General features: G+C 41.9%; 1 protein-coding gene across 1 annotated transcript; it reads left to right on the top strand.

The window, feature by feature from the left end:
• Positions 1-7782: 7782 nt before the first annotated feature.
• LOC134101859 (large ribosomal subunit protein uL18) lies at positions 7783-13737 on the top strand. Its single transcript, XM_062555706.1, has 8 exons — positions 7783-7916; positions 8418-8487; positions 8593-8708; positions 8841-8975; positions 10349-10551; positions 11393-11570; positions 12105-12193; positions 13465-13737. Exons 1-8 carry the CDS (start codon positions 7914-7916, stop codon positions 13559-13561), a joined length of 891 nt encoding a protein of 296 aa, XP_062411690.1. The 5' UTR covers positions 7783-7913; the 3' UTR covers positions 13562-13737.

Raw genomic sequence — 13737 nt, 5'->3', positions numbered from 1 at the left:
GTCTGACGAATCGTTTATCCCAAGTTTCCCGATGGATGGAAGGTATTTGAGTGACAGCATCAAAGAACCAATAGAGCTAGAGTGTTTCTCTTAGAGGCGGGCCTTCTCATTTTTCCTTTTTTCTTGGCAAAGAACCAACAACGTTGTTTATAAATACCCACCGACAAAACCCTACTAAATTTCCTCAGTGTAACGTGAAACGTAGGCAACTGTAAAACTCTTTGAGTTTTGCGTCTATCCACCCATCTTATTCCATCATCTGAGGGATATGGGTTGCCATTGAAATAGTTTGTAGCAGCTCTGTCAACTTTAGTTCAGGAACCCTCAAAAACAGTAGGCTACTGTGCTTAAATAGCTATAGCGTCGGAAATTATGTCAATCAATTAAAACTGAGGGGGGACAAACACATATATGTGCCATAGCAGTCACACTACACAGACTATAAAATGCTGATGGATTGCTCTTGGACTGTGATCGTGGCCTGTCGAGACAATAGGTGCATTCGAGTTCGGAAACGGCTGACTTCGGCTGACTGCATACGTCAACGAGAGCTTGAGTGTCACCGGGAGGGGCGAAAGTTTTAGGTGCAGATGGTCCCGAACACGATTTTGCAAATTTGACAGACGTAATTCGCGTGAGACCTCGTGGGAGATATCGCGGAATTTGTGTGCATTAAATACAGTATTTAACTTTCATTCTTACTCATTAAAATGAGCATGATGACTGACGAAATAAATTGATATGAAGTAGTTTAAATAAACCACTGTTGTCATACAGTTAACAGGCCTGCATTGTAGCACATTAATTAAATATCAAGTGTGATTTTCCGTGTACATGTAACCAACAGCATAAAATAGCAGAATATCAAAACCTTTTCAGTAGGATAGCCTACCGCTGTTCCAGAAATCACAAATGAGAAGGTATCCCTTCCATATCTGTTCATTTTAGTACATTCTAACGTAAGGGGCAAAGATTCTGCAACAGAACAAGATGGATCACTTTTGACAAGCTCAGGTGTCATCCCAGACGCTGGCTGTGCTGGTCCTAAAATGTTAACTGCATCCATCTTGCTCCGCTATAGAATCTTTGGTAAGCAGGCAGAACGAGACCCCTGTCATAATCGTCATGGGGAGATTCCTTCCAAACCTGTTCCAAACGGACCTATCACGTCTTTGAACTGACGTCATGGGGTGGGATCCAGCCGGTTGCAGCCGTTTCAAACTAGATGCGGAGAATTGCGCAAAGTGACTGTTCGCGTCTTCATCCCGCGAGTTTTGAGTGACGTGACATGGTCGCATTTTTGTGACATGATCACAACTTTTCTTCAAGTCGAACAACACGTCTAACCAGCATGCACTGCATATGACTCAAATTACGTTTCGACTGCATGCGTTTGCAGCCGATTTGACATGTCGAGTGCACCTAATCTCGCTGAACACCTTGAAATATCCTAGCAGCCAGTCATTGATCGGCCGCTCTTCCTTTTGTAGAAGTATGGTGCCACCAGATGGAGAAAAGTATAACTACAACATAATGTATTTTATCCGCTTCTAGTTTAGGAATTACAGCGCATGAGAATGCACTGTCCTAGGCTTTTTCTTATTACAGTGCATGGAAATGCACTGTATGTTATTCAAAACGTGTTTTGCTTTTATTACAGTGCACATTGTTATTCCTTCGTTTTTTCTTTTTATTATTTTTTTTGTTATTATTATTAGGCTACAGGCCCTTCTTTGACTTGAACCGTCTCGCATCAAATTTCCATTCTATTATTATTATTTCATATTTCTACGACTTTTACTTTTTGAGATATTAAATAAAAACCGTCTCTGACTAAACTTAATTTTGCCATAGACTTAAAATTGGCTTTGTGACATAATGAGCTTTTAAGGAAATAGAATGGAATCAACTGTGCCTGTGTTCTATCACTGACTTCAGCAACTTCAATGGAAATTCTTCTCTGTGTGTCTCTCCATTGAACTGGATAGCTCACTTGTCGGATTCTTTTTCTTCACTTCTTCTCACTTTCTCTATCACTCCCTCTATTTCTCCCAATTTCAATTACCTTCTAAACTAGATAACACTTTTTTTTTATAGCAAAGCAACCACTATAATTACCTAGTAACAACCTTGCAACCACCTCAGGAACCCTAGCAACAACCTAGCAACCACTTTCATAATGACACCCTGGCAACCATCTTAGCTACCGACATGATTTACCCAGCAACCAACCTAGCAACCACTTTTTGTAGAATAGTAACCACTTTATTTAGCCTAGCAACACCAAAGTAATCACTTAGTAATCACTTAAGTAGGCCTACAATGACTTTCCATGCACTAGTATTTCCTTCAGGAAATGCTTTTCTAGTTGTTATTATTATTATTATTATTATTATGATTATTATTAGGGCCCGATCACCGAGGTGCGGCCGCTGCAGCAGGACTTTTCATTATTATTCTTCCGACCACTTTTTCTGCAATTAATTCAGCTCTAACCATTTATAGTCCAGTAGTAATAGGGTTACCCCCGGAACAAATTAGTAACAAGCTGAATTTTTCAGGATATGTTCAGAATATCTTTAGGAATAACATACTAAAAGTCCCTGTGAATCCCCCTTGTGCTCTCTGAGATATTCAAGATGGCGTCCACTTGAGGGAAACTTCCTGTGCTTTATTTATCAACCAAGTAGCTTATATCACAACCGAATTGCTGTTTTAGCCACAACTCATGCTTTTAACAGAGCATTAATTAACAGACCTAACTCTATGTCCAACTCCTTCACTCTCGGACCTGCGTAGACACGCACACACACGCACCTAAAACTCCACATTCCCACCCTTCTCCCTCTGTGACTGTTCACAAGAAATCAAAACCTGGTTCTCTTCCAATTTCCTGAAACTCAACAGTGATAAAACAGAGGTTCTCCTCATTGGTTCTAAATCCACTCTCACTAACACTCCAAGTTTCACCATCCCCATTGATAACTCCTCTGTTAGCCCCTTCCCACAGGTTAAGAGTCTGGGTGTCGTCCTTGATGGTACCTTATCATTCCAAAGCCACATCAATAACATCACTCGGTCAGCCTATTTCCATCTGCGGAATATCAACCGTCTCCGCCCATCCCTTACTCCCAACTCCACTGCCATCCTAGTCCACACCATGGTCACATCTCGTCTGGACTATTGCAATTGCCTTCTCTTTGGTCTTCCCCACAAGTACATTCATAAACTCCAACTGGTTCAGAACTCTGCCGCCCGCATCATCACCAGGATCCCATCCATTAATCACATCACACCTGTTCTGCAACAGCTTCCGGTCAAATTTCATGTGGACTTCAAGATTCTGCTCCACACGTTCAAGGCCATTCATAACCTCTCTCCCCCATACATATCTGACCTTCTCCACATCAACACCCCCTCCCGGACACTCAGATCTGCCTCATCCATCAGCCTCACTGTGCCTCCTGCCCGTCTGACCACCATGGGGGCCAGAGCCTTCAGCCGCTCTGCCCCCCGTCTCTGGAATTCCCTCCCACCAAGCACCAGGAACATTGACTCACTCTCCATTTTTAAGTCACATATAAAAACCCACCTTTTTAAACAGGCTTACTCCCTTTAACACTTTTTTGTGATCTAGTTTTTATTATTATTATTGTTATTATTGTTGGTTTTATATTGTTTGTTGTTATTATTGTTGGTTTTATATTGTTTGTTGTTGTAAGGTGTCCTTGAGTGCCATGAAAGGCGCCCCAAATAAAATGTATTATTATTATTATTATTACACACACGCACCTAAAACTCCACCCCCCAGTTCCCCTAAAAAGGGACAAAACAATTTCAAGAACTCATCTGGTAACAGAACACATCACACACAATTAAGAGGATATATCACAATATGATATCAATGTAACTTGGCTACACAGCCTGCCGAAATTGAATATTTTACCAGTTTGAAAAACATAGACCATAGACCGTAGAGGTCTAATTGCAGGATTCTGGGAGCCAATCAGATTGCAAGATTTCAATAGACAATCAGATTGTAGGATTCTGGGAGCCAGTCAGATTGCAGGATTCCAACAGCCAATCAGATTGCAGGATTTCAACAGCCAATCAGATTGCAGGATTTCAACAGCCAATCAGATTGCAGGATTCCAACAGCCAATCAGATTGCAGGATTCCAACAGCCAATCAGATTGCAGGATTTCAACAGCCAATCAGATTGCAGGATTCCAACAGCGAATCAGATTGCAGGATTCCAACAGCCTATCAGATTGCAGGATTCTGGGAGCCAATCAAATTGCAGGATTCTTGGAGCCAATCAGATTGCAGGATTCCAACAGTGAATCAGATTGTAGGATTCCGGGAGCCAATCAGACTGCAGGATTCCAACAGCCAATCAGATTGCAGGATTCCAACAGCCAATCAAATTGCAGGATTCTGGGATTACCTGGTTAGCATTGTTAACATAGTTGGCATTGTTAGCATTTTTACCATAACTGCTAGAAATCATTAGCTAAGTTATCAAATCAACCTGGTTATCATTGTTAGCATAGTTAACATTATAACATACCTGTTAGAAATCATTAGTTATGTTAGAACTGGAATGTTTAAGCTTTAAACTGTCTACCTTCACACTATCAACTTTCTTTAAACTATGCAACCACCATGTTTATAGCTACACCTTAGTAACCATTATCTATCAATACATTTTTACATTTTCATGCACTGGTAATTCCTTGAAACTGCTTTTCTAATCATGCTCGCTGGTTATTTGACTTGTCACTGAAACACCTATAAATTGTAGGCCTATAGCCTGTCCCACAATATATTATACAATGTATGATCATCTGCAAATCTTGTAAACCCTGCAAGCCTACATAGACAATATCACATGTTGAAATGGACAAATTGTACTATTTTTCTGGAAAATATAGACTTAGATTTTGAATTTGGTGTCAGCAAATTCAAACTTTTTTGCATCTCAATAAAGTTGAGACAAGTGCAATAAAATTCTGGTAAAGTTGTGTAATGATAAAGACAACAAAAGGAGGAACATTTCCCAACTAATTAGGTCTAGGTGATTGGGTACAGTATATATATAAAAAAGAGCATTCCAGAGAGAAGTAGGTGTAGTCATCACTCGTCGTGTAAACCTGTGTAGAAAGATGATGAACATGAAATTACGAAGGATTTGGGAATTTCTTTAGCCTGACGAGCCAGACCCACATCAAGATGTAGGGTCTGGACACTCACCGTAGACAGGGCTCAATCGGAGGGGTGGGATAAACAGTTGTCTTTCAAATTCCCTCCCCGCAATAGGATAACGCTAAACGAATCATCTTCTTGTTTTCAAGTAGCAGGATGCGTAACCTTCCCTCTCCACGCAATAGGATAACGCTAGACGAATCATCTTCTTGTTTTCAAATAGCAGGATGCGTTACCGTCGCAACTTCTGGTCGCATGTCAGTCACCATTATGTTAAGCCCTGTGATTGGCCCGCTGGGGTTCTCAGCTCCCTGTCTCAATGGATCGTGCCTAGACTGCCCCGCCAGCCAAATTACATTTGCTGCCGCTAGGGGCATCTAGATTTCTAGGCTAGAATTTCTTCATAATCATTAAACATTCAGAGGTTCCAGAGACATGTTTAAAACAAGGCACAGGACTGAAAAGAAATATTGGATGGCCGTGGTCTTTGGACCTCAGATGGCACTACATTATAGTAAAGCCAGGCCTTTTCTGTAAAGAGCACAGCCAAAGCTTCATTCTCAAAATTCTAGTGTGAACTCTACCATGCAAAGAATAGGCTACATTTTATTTAGACGTGATACAGAAATGCTGTATCAAAAAATTAACTCTCCTCAGTTCCTGGTTAACGGCATTGTGTGCAAATCAGCATGGGTATACCTTGGCTAGACATTTACAGTATGTTGTTAAATGAAGAGATGAAGCAACGCTGTGGTAAAAATGCCCCGTCCAAACTTTTTTTTGCTGGCATTAAATTAATTGATTATTTGCACCCGGGTCACCGGGTGTAAATAGTATTGTTGATTATACACTATTTACACCCGGGTGTAAATAGTAATGTTCATAATTTGCACCATGGGTGCAAATAGCATCTGCCTTAAAATAAATGGACATGACCATGTCACCATCTTTTCCAGTGTGCTTACAGTAGGTTCCACTGTGTCCCCCGCATCATTGTCACGTAATATGCATCAGTATAGCAACTAAAGCAACATGAGAAGTATGCAAGCTAATCTTTATTAGACTTAGGACCCTTGTCTTTTAGTTATAGCATCTTGAAGGAAAACATTCAAATTTAAAAAGCCATTTAACACAATACCAGACAATCTCATCAGCCTGCACTAATGCTAAAATACATAATACTGTAAATAGATAAATAAATAAGTACAACAGGTTGAAATAAGCAAATAAATAAGAACAACAGATTGAAGTCAATGTGTGTGCATGTGTGTCCTGTGTGGTGTGTCAGGTTAACTGTGCCAATGTGTGTGTGTGTGTGTGTGTGTGGGGGGGGGGGGGGGGTGGGGGGGGGGGGGAATCACAACATGATCCAAAAGATAACATGTTTAAGTCAAAGCAACTAGATGTACTTTAAAGCGGTACAAAATATGACCGCCGCTCGATAATTGCGGAGTGACACCTGTCTCCAGGGTACCCCCAGGACCCACCAACTCAAACTTTTTTGACCTTTTCAATACCACTTTAAATTAAATTCAAAACCAACTTCGTATCTGTTTGCATTTATTTCCCCCCCTTCTACAGCCCAAAGTGAATGGACTACTACAACAAGGGTATGGTGGCACTGTGTGTGTGTGTGTGTGTGTGTGTGTGTGTGTGTGTGTGTGGGTTTGTGTGTATCATATCATATATCATACAACTCACATAAAGGCTACCATACTCTTCACACAAAATCTGATTTGTGTGTCTGCAATCTACACACGTTTTCTTTTATTTGCATGGTTCAGGCCTTAAAACAAAGACAATATCTGAGCCTGAATTATCAGGCTTTTGAGGACGTTATAGGCCTTATGGAAACTTATTAGCAGTAAATATAAGATATGCATATTGAATAACCTGCTTGGGACAGACATATTTTCCTCCTTGTCCAGCTGAGGTGTCTCGTAGTCAACAGACAGTCTGTGGAGAGATTAAATGATGATTGGAATTACATAAACATTAAAGTATAGTTGTCCATTTCAACTCTAACCATCTAAAATGTGATACTGTAGTCGTCGTTGCTGAACTCTTGGTCACCATCTCCATCAATAGGCTATGCAGTGGCGATGGGCTCCAACCACCCCACTCGTCCACATGAGGTGTCCCTTGGTCAATAGATGACTTGTTTGGGGCTGTGGAGAGAGATGAAATGGTGAAAAATGCTGACTAAATGTAGGTGTCCATTTTGACTCCTCAAGGCTATTAGGCTATTCAACTGTCTGAAAATGTGATGCTTATTGCAATCCTCCTTGCGGAACTCTGGTTCAGGATGGTGGATGTCAGCAGTTCTATATAGTCTATGGTCAGCATGGATAGCCATCAATGCACAAGCTATTCTGGTGTAGGCTACCTTGACACAAATCAATATGAGACTTAATTCTCCTCGAATGTGATTAACAAAATTAGGTGGTTCAAGGACTGAAATACTAAATGAAAAATCCAGTGGAGTTGTTGGCCCGAATCAGCTGTTGTGATTCCTCCTATCCAGCAGGTGGTAGTTACTTTTGTACGATGGCTCTGTTCGACTGCCGCTATGCTGTCAAACATGTGGCTTGGCCGGCCATGTATTTACGGGGCATGCGCAAATCAGTCTTTCTTTTTTAGTCCAGCGGAGTCCAAAACCCTGTCTGTGACTTCGGGCTCCTGAAACAGGAGATCTAAAAGTCCTCAAAATGGTCAGTAAAATGCCAAGATATGCACGAATTCTAACATGTATGACATTGCACTGTTGTTTTATGCCATAATATGTTTTTTACATTTTACTGATTATTAGGATGATTGTAGATTTCTACCGGTGTAGCATAGCGGTAGTCTTTTCAAACGTGGCCTAATGGCCAGAATTTCCGATTCTCTTTAGAATGGTTGATAATGGGTATACCTCTGTTCGTCCGAAAGTTTTGTCTTTGTTTCGGCTGCGTTTTTCAGCAGGCAAACATGAGTTTTTGTAACTAATGTCACTCGTTTGTCTTGTGAGCGGAACATATTGCCAACTAGCTAGGTACTCGGCTAAGGCTAACTAGATGTGTGCTGCCATGATTGTCAGGTTTCGTGCAATAGTCGCAGGCCTAACGTGACTTGGAGTTCACGTTATCTCTTCATATTCTCAGTAGATGATTCGCATGTCCATGAATGGTTTCTTGAATGAGATAAACAGATCGCGCTTGAATGTTTTTCAGGGATTTGTTAAAGTGGTGAAGAATAAGGCCTACTTCAAGAGGTACCAAGTCAAATTCAGGAGGAGGAGAGGTAAGCTTTTGCATTCTATCCTACCAATTTGTATACAACGTGATTTGCTTATTTTGCAATGAACATGTTTGGGAACTTGTTATATTGTGGTTACTTTTTTCCCAGAGGGAAAGACTGACTTCTTTGCCCGCAAAAGACTGGTGATCCAGGACAAGAACAAGTACAACACCCCGAAGTACCGGATGATTGTGCGATTCTCCAACAGAGACATCATCTGCCAGGTTAGTTTGGTTTAAGTGTGCAGTTGCAAGTTTGGTGTTTTGTTTTTTCTCACATTGCTTCTGTGTGTACTGTACCTGAGTGAAGCTGATCTTATGACCACAGTAATGATTGTTTTATCTGCGTGTCATCAGATCGCCTATGCCAGGATCGAGGGTGACATGATTGTTTGTGCCGCCTACTCCCATGAGCTGCCAAAATACGGCATCTCTGTCGGACTGACGAACTATGCCGCCGCATACTGCACCGGTCTGCTGCTGGCTCGCCGGGTGAGGTCCTCCTCTGCTCCCTAATGTCCTCTGCTCTCCCAATGCATGCACACACACACACCCCAACTTCTCACTGAAGAATGTTTATTTGGGAGTGATCATGAGTGCCACAGATGTAAGTCATTAGTGGAAGGGGGACAACAAGAATGTGAAGTACATCATGGGGTCCTCGTTCTATTGTGGTGATGGTTTTGCAGTTACTTCCTGTCCTGTCCCTGGGTGACTCCAAGCCTGGGATGCACTGGGTCTCTTCATTTCACACTTATAGTAGTTCTGTTGCGATGTGCTTGATTTGCTTAGAGTTGGATTCAGATTGTCAGAGACGAGAGAACTATTTGAGGTTGAATAAGCACCGACATCATGAGACGTAGTACCTCAAAATTAAAGAGCACAAAGTTCAAGTATTATTCAAGCCACTAGCAAACTGCTAGCAAAATGTATGCAGCTTAGTTCACCTGATTGGGAAGACGCATATGAAATGTTGTCAGTCTTCAAGATGACTACGATTCTGGAACTATTGCAATTTATAGGTTGTTGGTAATTGATTCACACATCTTGTCTTGTAGGGCATGTATGCCTCCATTTAGATCTTTAATCTATGTGGAAACTATGTAAGAAATGGCCTTCAGATCTTCTAGCTTTTCTCCCCCTTTTCCCAGTCTTTGTATGATTTAACACTTTGAGTAATATGGAAACTCAGTCCAGCCCAAACAATAGAAAACGCATTACTTGAGGTCTTCAGTCTTAGGTGAAAAGTAAAGCTTTTGAAGTTGAACAGGAAGTTGACTGAATAGTTCTCATTAATGGGATTTCTGAAAGTTTTGCAGTATACTGTAGAAGTGTAAAGAACAGCACCTGCTGGTGATGACTGGCAATGCAGTGTTGTAGAGCACATCTAAAACTTAAACGTTATTAGTGGTGTCATGCACCATTGAAATATTGAGTTTTGGTTTAGTGTAGTCTTTAGTGGAGTCTTTGTATACTTGTATATTATGACCAGAGTAGACTGAGCGGAGTTCCTTTGGCTAATGTTAAGCAGATAACAATTTAATGACTTCTAATGTGCGGAGCGTGTTGAGTCTTATGTTTGAGGTGGAAGCATTGTCTGGTGTTTGTCTGTTGTGAGGTGGAAGGTAATTACTGCACTTCTCTGCTATCTGCGATTACTCGGGGTCACAGGGTCCTTTTTCTGCCCAGAAAATGTTTCTCAGCAGCAGCGACTCTTAATATTCAGAAATTGCTGCCACTTACTAGTTCTACGTCATCCTTTCCCATTGTGCCATAGAAATTTAAATGAGTGTCAAACATGCATGCTCACTGTCATAAGGTTGCATTGCAAACAGCTGAAGTGTTGTCTTCTCTTGTCTCCCCAGCTGCTGAACAAATTTGGCCTGGATAAGGTGTACGAGGGCCAGGTTGAGATCACAGGCGACGAGTTCAACGTGGAGAGCATTGACGGGCAGCCAGGTGCCTTCACCTGCTACCTCGACGCCGGCCTCGCCAGAACCACCACCGGCAACAAGGTGTTCGGAGCTCTTAAGGGTGCCGTCGATGGAGGCCTGTCCATTCCTCACAGGTGAGCGGCCAGCACGACATGACCACAGCAGGAAGTGTCCAGAGAAAAGTCTAAATCTCACTGCCTAGTAGATAGCAGAGCTGTTGAGGTTAGTAAGTATTGGCAGCAGTAAGGGTGTGGTGAGCTGCTAGGGTTGCTGAGGGTTTTTGCATGGTTGGCTGCACACACGCTGTCTGCTGCTCGATGATGATACATTTTTAAACTGAGCAAAATTGTAGTTGGTCCTTCATTTGCACAGTTGATGTAAGCACGTTTCAAGACGGGGCTGAGAGCAGCAGTATGGTCTGTGTTCATAGAGCTTCATGCAGATGCTCTGAGGTAACGAGGGCCACGCCTAATGGTGTGAATGGTTAATCCTTACCTTTGGCTGGACAGGAACGTATGGGTGTGGCACATGGCCCTAGGCATCGCAGTCTAAAGGAGAAGCTATGCTCCACCGTGCATATTCGCACACGTCAGACGTGTGTTATTGACACGTGGTCAGTTGTTGGGAGGCATACGACACCCCTCGTGCTGCATTCACGCGATTCTCGTCGCGCTCCGTGTTTGCGGGACAGACGCAGGACATCAGGCCTAAGTGTTGCCATGATTCCTTAAAATTGCTAGAAACGGACTTACTTTACGTTCTACTTAAAAGCATTCAAATGTGTCTGTTTGTATGTCTGCCTAATCCTTAAAGGAAAAGAGCTCCTGTTTGCAATATTTTTGTGACGTTTCGAGCCTGTGGCTCCTACTCTTAAACTTGTTTTCCCTAATCCTAAAATATGCCCAATCAAAGTGATGGTGGTAACTGCTTGTCTGGGTTAACTTGATTTAAGTAGTCACTTTTTCCCCTTTTCAGCACCAAACGTTTCCCCGGTTATGACACCGAGAGCAAGGAATTTAACGCCGAGGTCCATCGCAAACACATCCTGGGCCTGAACATCTCGGAATACATGAGTCTCCTGATGGAGGAGGATGAAGATGCCTACAAAAAACAGTTCTCCCGCTTCATCAAGAATGGCGTCACCCCAGATTCAGTAAGAAAAAAAATAACCTTTCATAACCGCTTAAATGTTTGCGGTCCACCACAATCCTTCTGATCCTTGATGTGGTTTCAAGTTGAAGCTGAAGCTTTTTAGTGTTAAAGCGAGCCAATAGCAATTTTTTTACTGTTTTGTAATAGGGATGCTTGATTATGGTAAATCATTCACCATTTTGTTCAATATTGATCACGATTACTAAACGTGATTGCTCAGTGATTTTGAAAGGATCATCCATATTTGAAATGTACACTTTTTACATTTTTGATTGAATTTTAAGTGTAATCCAACTGGGAAAAGTACATGTATAAAGACGATGCACACAACTCAAGACAAAAGGGGAATATTGTTATGAAACTGATTATAGCAATCATATTTCAACTTATTTTCACAATTGTTGGAGGTAATCACGATTAATCAATTAATTGCACAGCCCTGTTGTGTAATGACTTCAGTTTTAAGATGTGCTGTCCTCCGTTTGCACGGTTTGTGGCATTGGTGACTATAATGTGTGTAACCTGTGATCCCCAGGTTGAGGAGATGTACAAAAAGGCACACGCTACCATTCGTGAGAACCCCGTACACGAGAAGAAGCCCAAGAAGGAGGTCAAGAAGAAGAGGTGAGTCTAGAACCAAAGCTTTGGGGTGTACTGGACAGAATAAGCGCCATACAGGACTTAGTATGCTTGACGTGGACAATCATGATGGTTGTACTTGACATGTTCACAGTTAATGTAACTTCAGTTAAATGCATATGGCAGTGATGACTCATGGTTGTCCCTATAGATAAGACTGACCTGAGTTCATGGGGCCAAAATCCCACATGTTACAGTTCCATTCAGTGCACAGGTGTTGACTTGAGGGAGTAGAAGCACTGCTCTTATTTTAAGCCAGGAGAAGTTGGCATAGATCTTGGTCCATAGCTTGAGCAGTTATCAAATTGTGGATGCCACAAAGGTCATGACTAGGGTTGGGTATCGTTTGAATTTGAACGATTCCGATTTCGATTCCTTGTTTCGATTCCGGTTCCTAACGATTCTCGATTCCGATTCTTGTAAGAGGCAGGGTCAAAAAAGTTTGGATATTTTAAATGAGCTAGCTAACAAACGGTCTGATCTTCTCCATCAATTTTAATTCTATGAACTTTTTACTTTTTATGAACTTTACTATACATTTCTCACAGGGCTGTTTTCAACTACAATATAAATATCAAATCTATGAACTGTCGTCTTGTTGCCTCAGCTCGGTTATGCAAACACCTTCTTCGTTGGTGTTTAGCGGCTTCTTCTTCCGGTTCGCGGACTGGGAATCGATACTAGGAATTGAAATTCAAACTTTTGAACGATTCCGGGAGAATTGGAAAGCTAGTCCCGGTTCCCATCGATTCTCGATACCCAACCCTAGTCATGACCTGTCCTAACTTAGAGGCACTTGTTGGTTGCTGGGTGAAACTGAACTTTAAGTGCATTTAAGTAATTTAAATACCACTATAATAATCTTTGTGGTAATAATTCTGGAAGGAATATGGCTCTTAAGAGAGTGTTTGAGAGCCAAGAGGGTTTCTCCAGAAATTGTCCCATTGTGAAGGAGAATTTTGTAAATTGTTGATTACCCCAGCCTCTCGCCATTACTCAATGAAGGTGCTGCTGTCGGCACCTTCATCCCACAGGGGTGTCCTAGTTGATAATGTGTGAATGTGACTCACTGCCATTAGAAGGAGCATATGCGCTCACTAAAGGCAGTCTCATAATGGTTTACTGGGCTCCTCTCTGGCCATTGTGTTATGCCTTATTCTACGCCTGCTCTACACAGAGCACATGGTATGTGTTCTGATGTTTCTGACCTCTCCGACTGTGTCCTAATGTTGTGGCTTTGTTTCCTGTTGTGCCAGGTGGAACCGCGCCAAGCTCACGCTTGCCCAGAGGAAAGACCGCGTGGCCCAGAAGAAGGCTAGCTACCTCCGGGCTCAGGAGCAGGCTGCCGACTAAGGCTCCTCCAGGGTCTGCTCCAAATGAGTGCGGCAAATCACTTTGTTCTAATAAATATATGGAAAAGACTTCAGAGAGTGCCTGTGTATGCCTGGGTGTGGGTGTGATGCTTCTGCAAGTTATAATATTTTTTAAAACAAAAGATGAGATTCAATTAAATTTCTATTGATTTGCCA

The sequence above is a fragment of the Sardina pilchardus genome, chromosome 15 (assembly GCF_963854185.1).
Source record: "Sardina pilchardus chromosome 15, fSarPil1.1, whole genome shotgun sequence".
In the NCBI taxonomy this organism is placed as follows: domain Eukaryota; kingdom Metazoa; phylum Chordata; class Actinopteri; order Clupeiformes; family Clupeidae; genus Sardina; species Sardina pilchardus.
Note: the sequence above shows the minus strand (reverse complement) of the source record. Positions and strands in the feature narration are given on the sequence as shown.

Excerpts from the sequence above, each read along its gene's own strand:
- LOC134101859 (XM_062555706.1), top strand. Across the intron at positions 8,488-8,592 it reads CAAATTCAGGAGGAGGAGAG|AGGGAAAGACTGACTTCTTT; the intron begins GTAAGCTTTTGC and ends CTTTTTTCCCAG. Across the intron at positions 12,194-13,464 it reads AAGGAGGTCAAGAAGAAGAG|GTGGAACCGCGCCAAGCTCA; the intron begins GTGAGTCTAGAA and ends CTGTTGTGCCAG.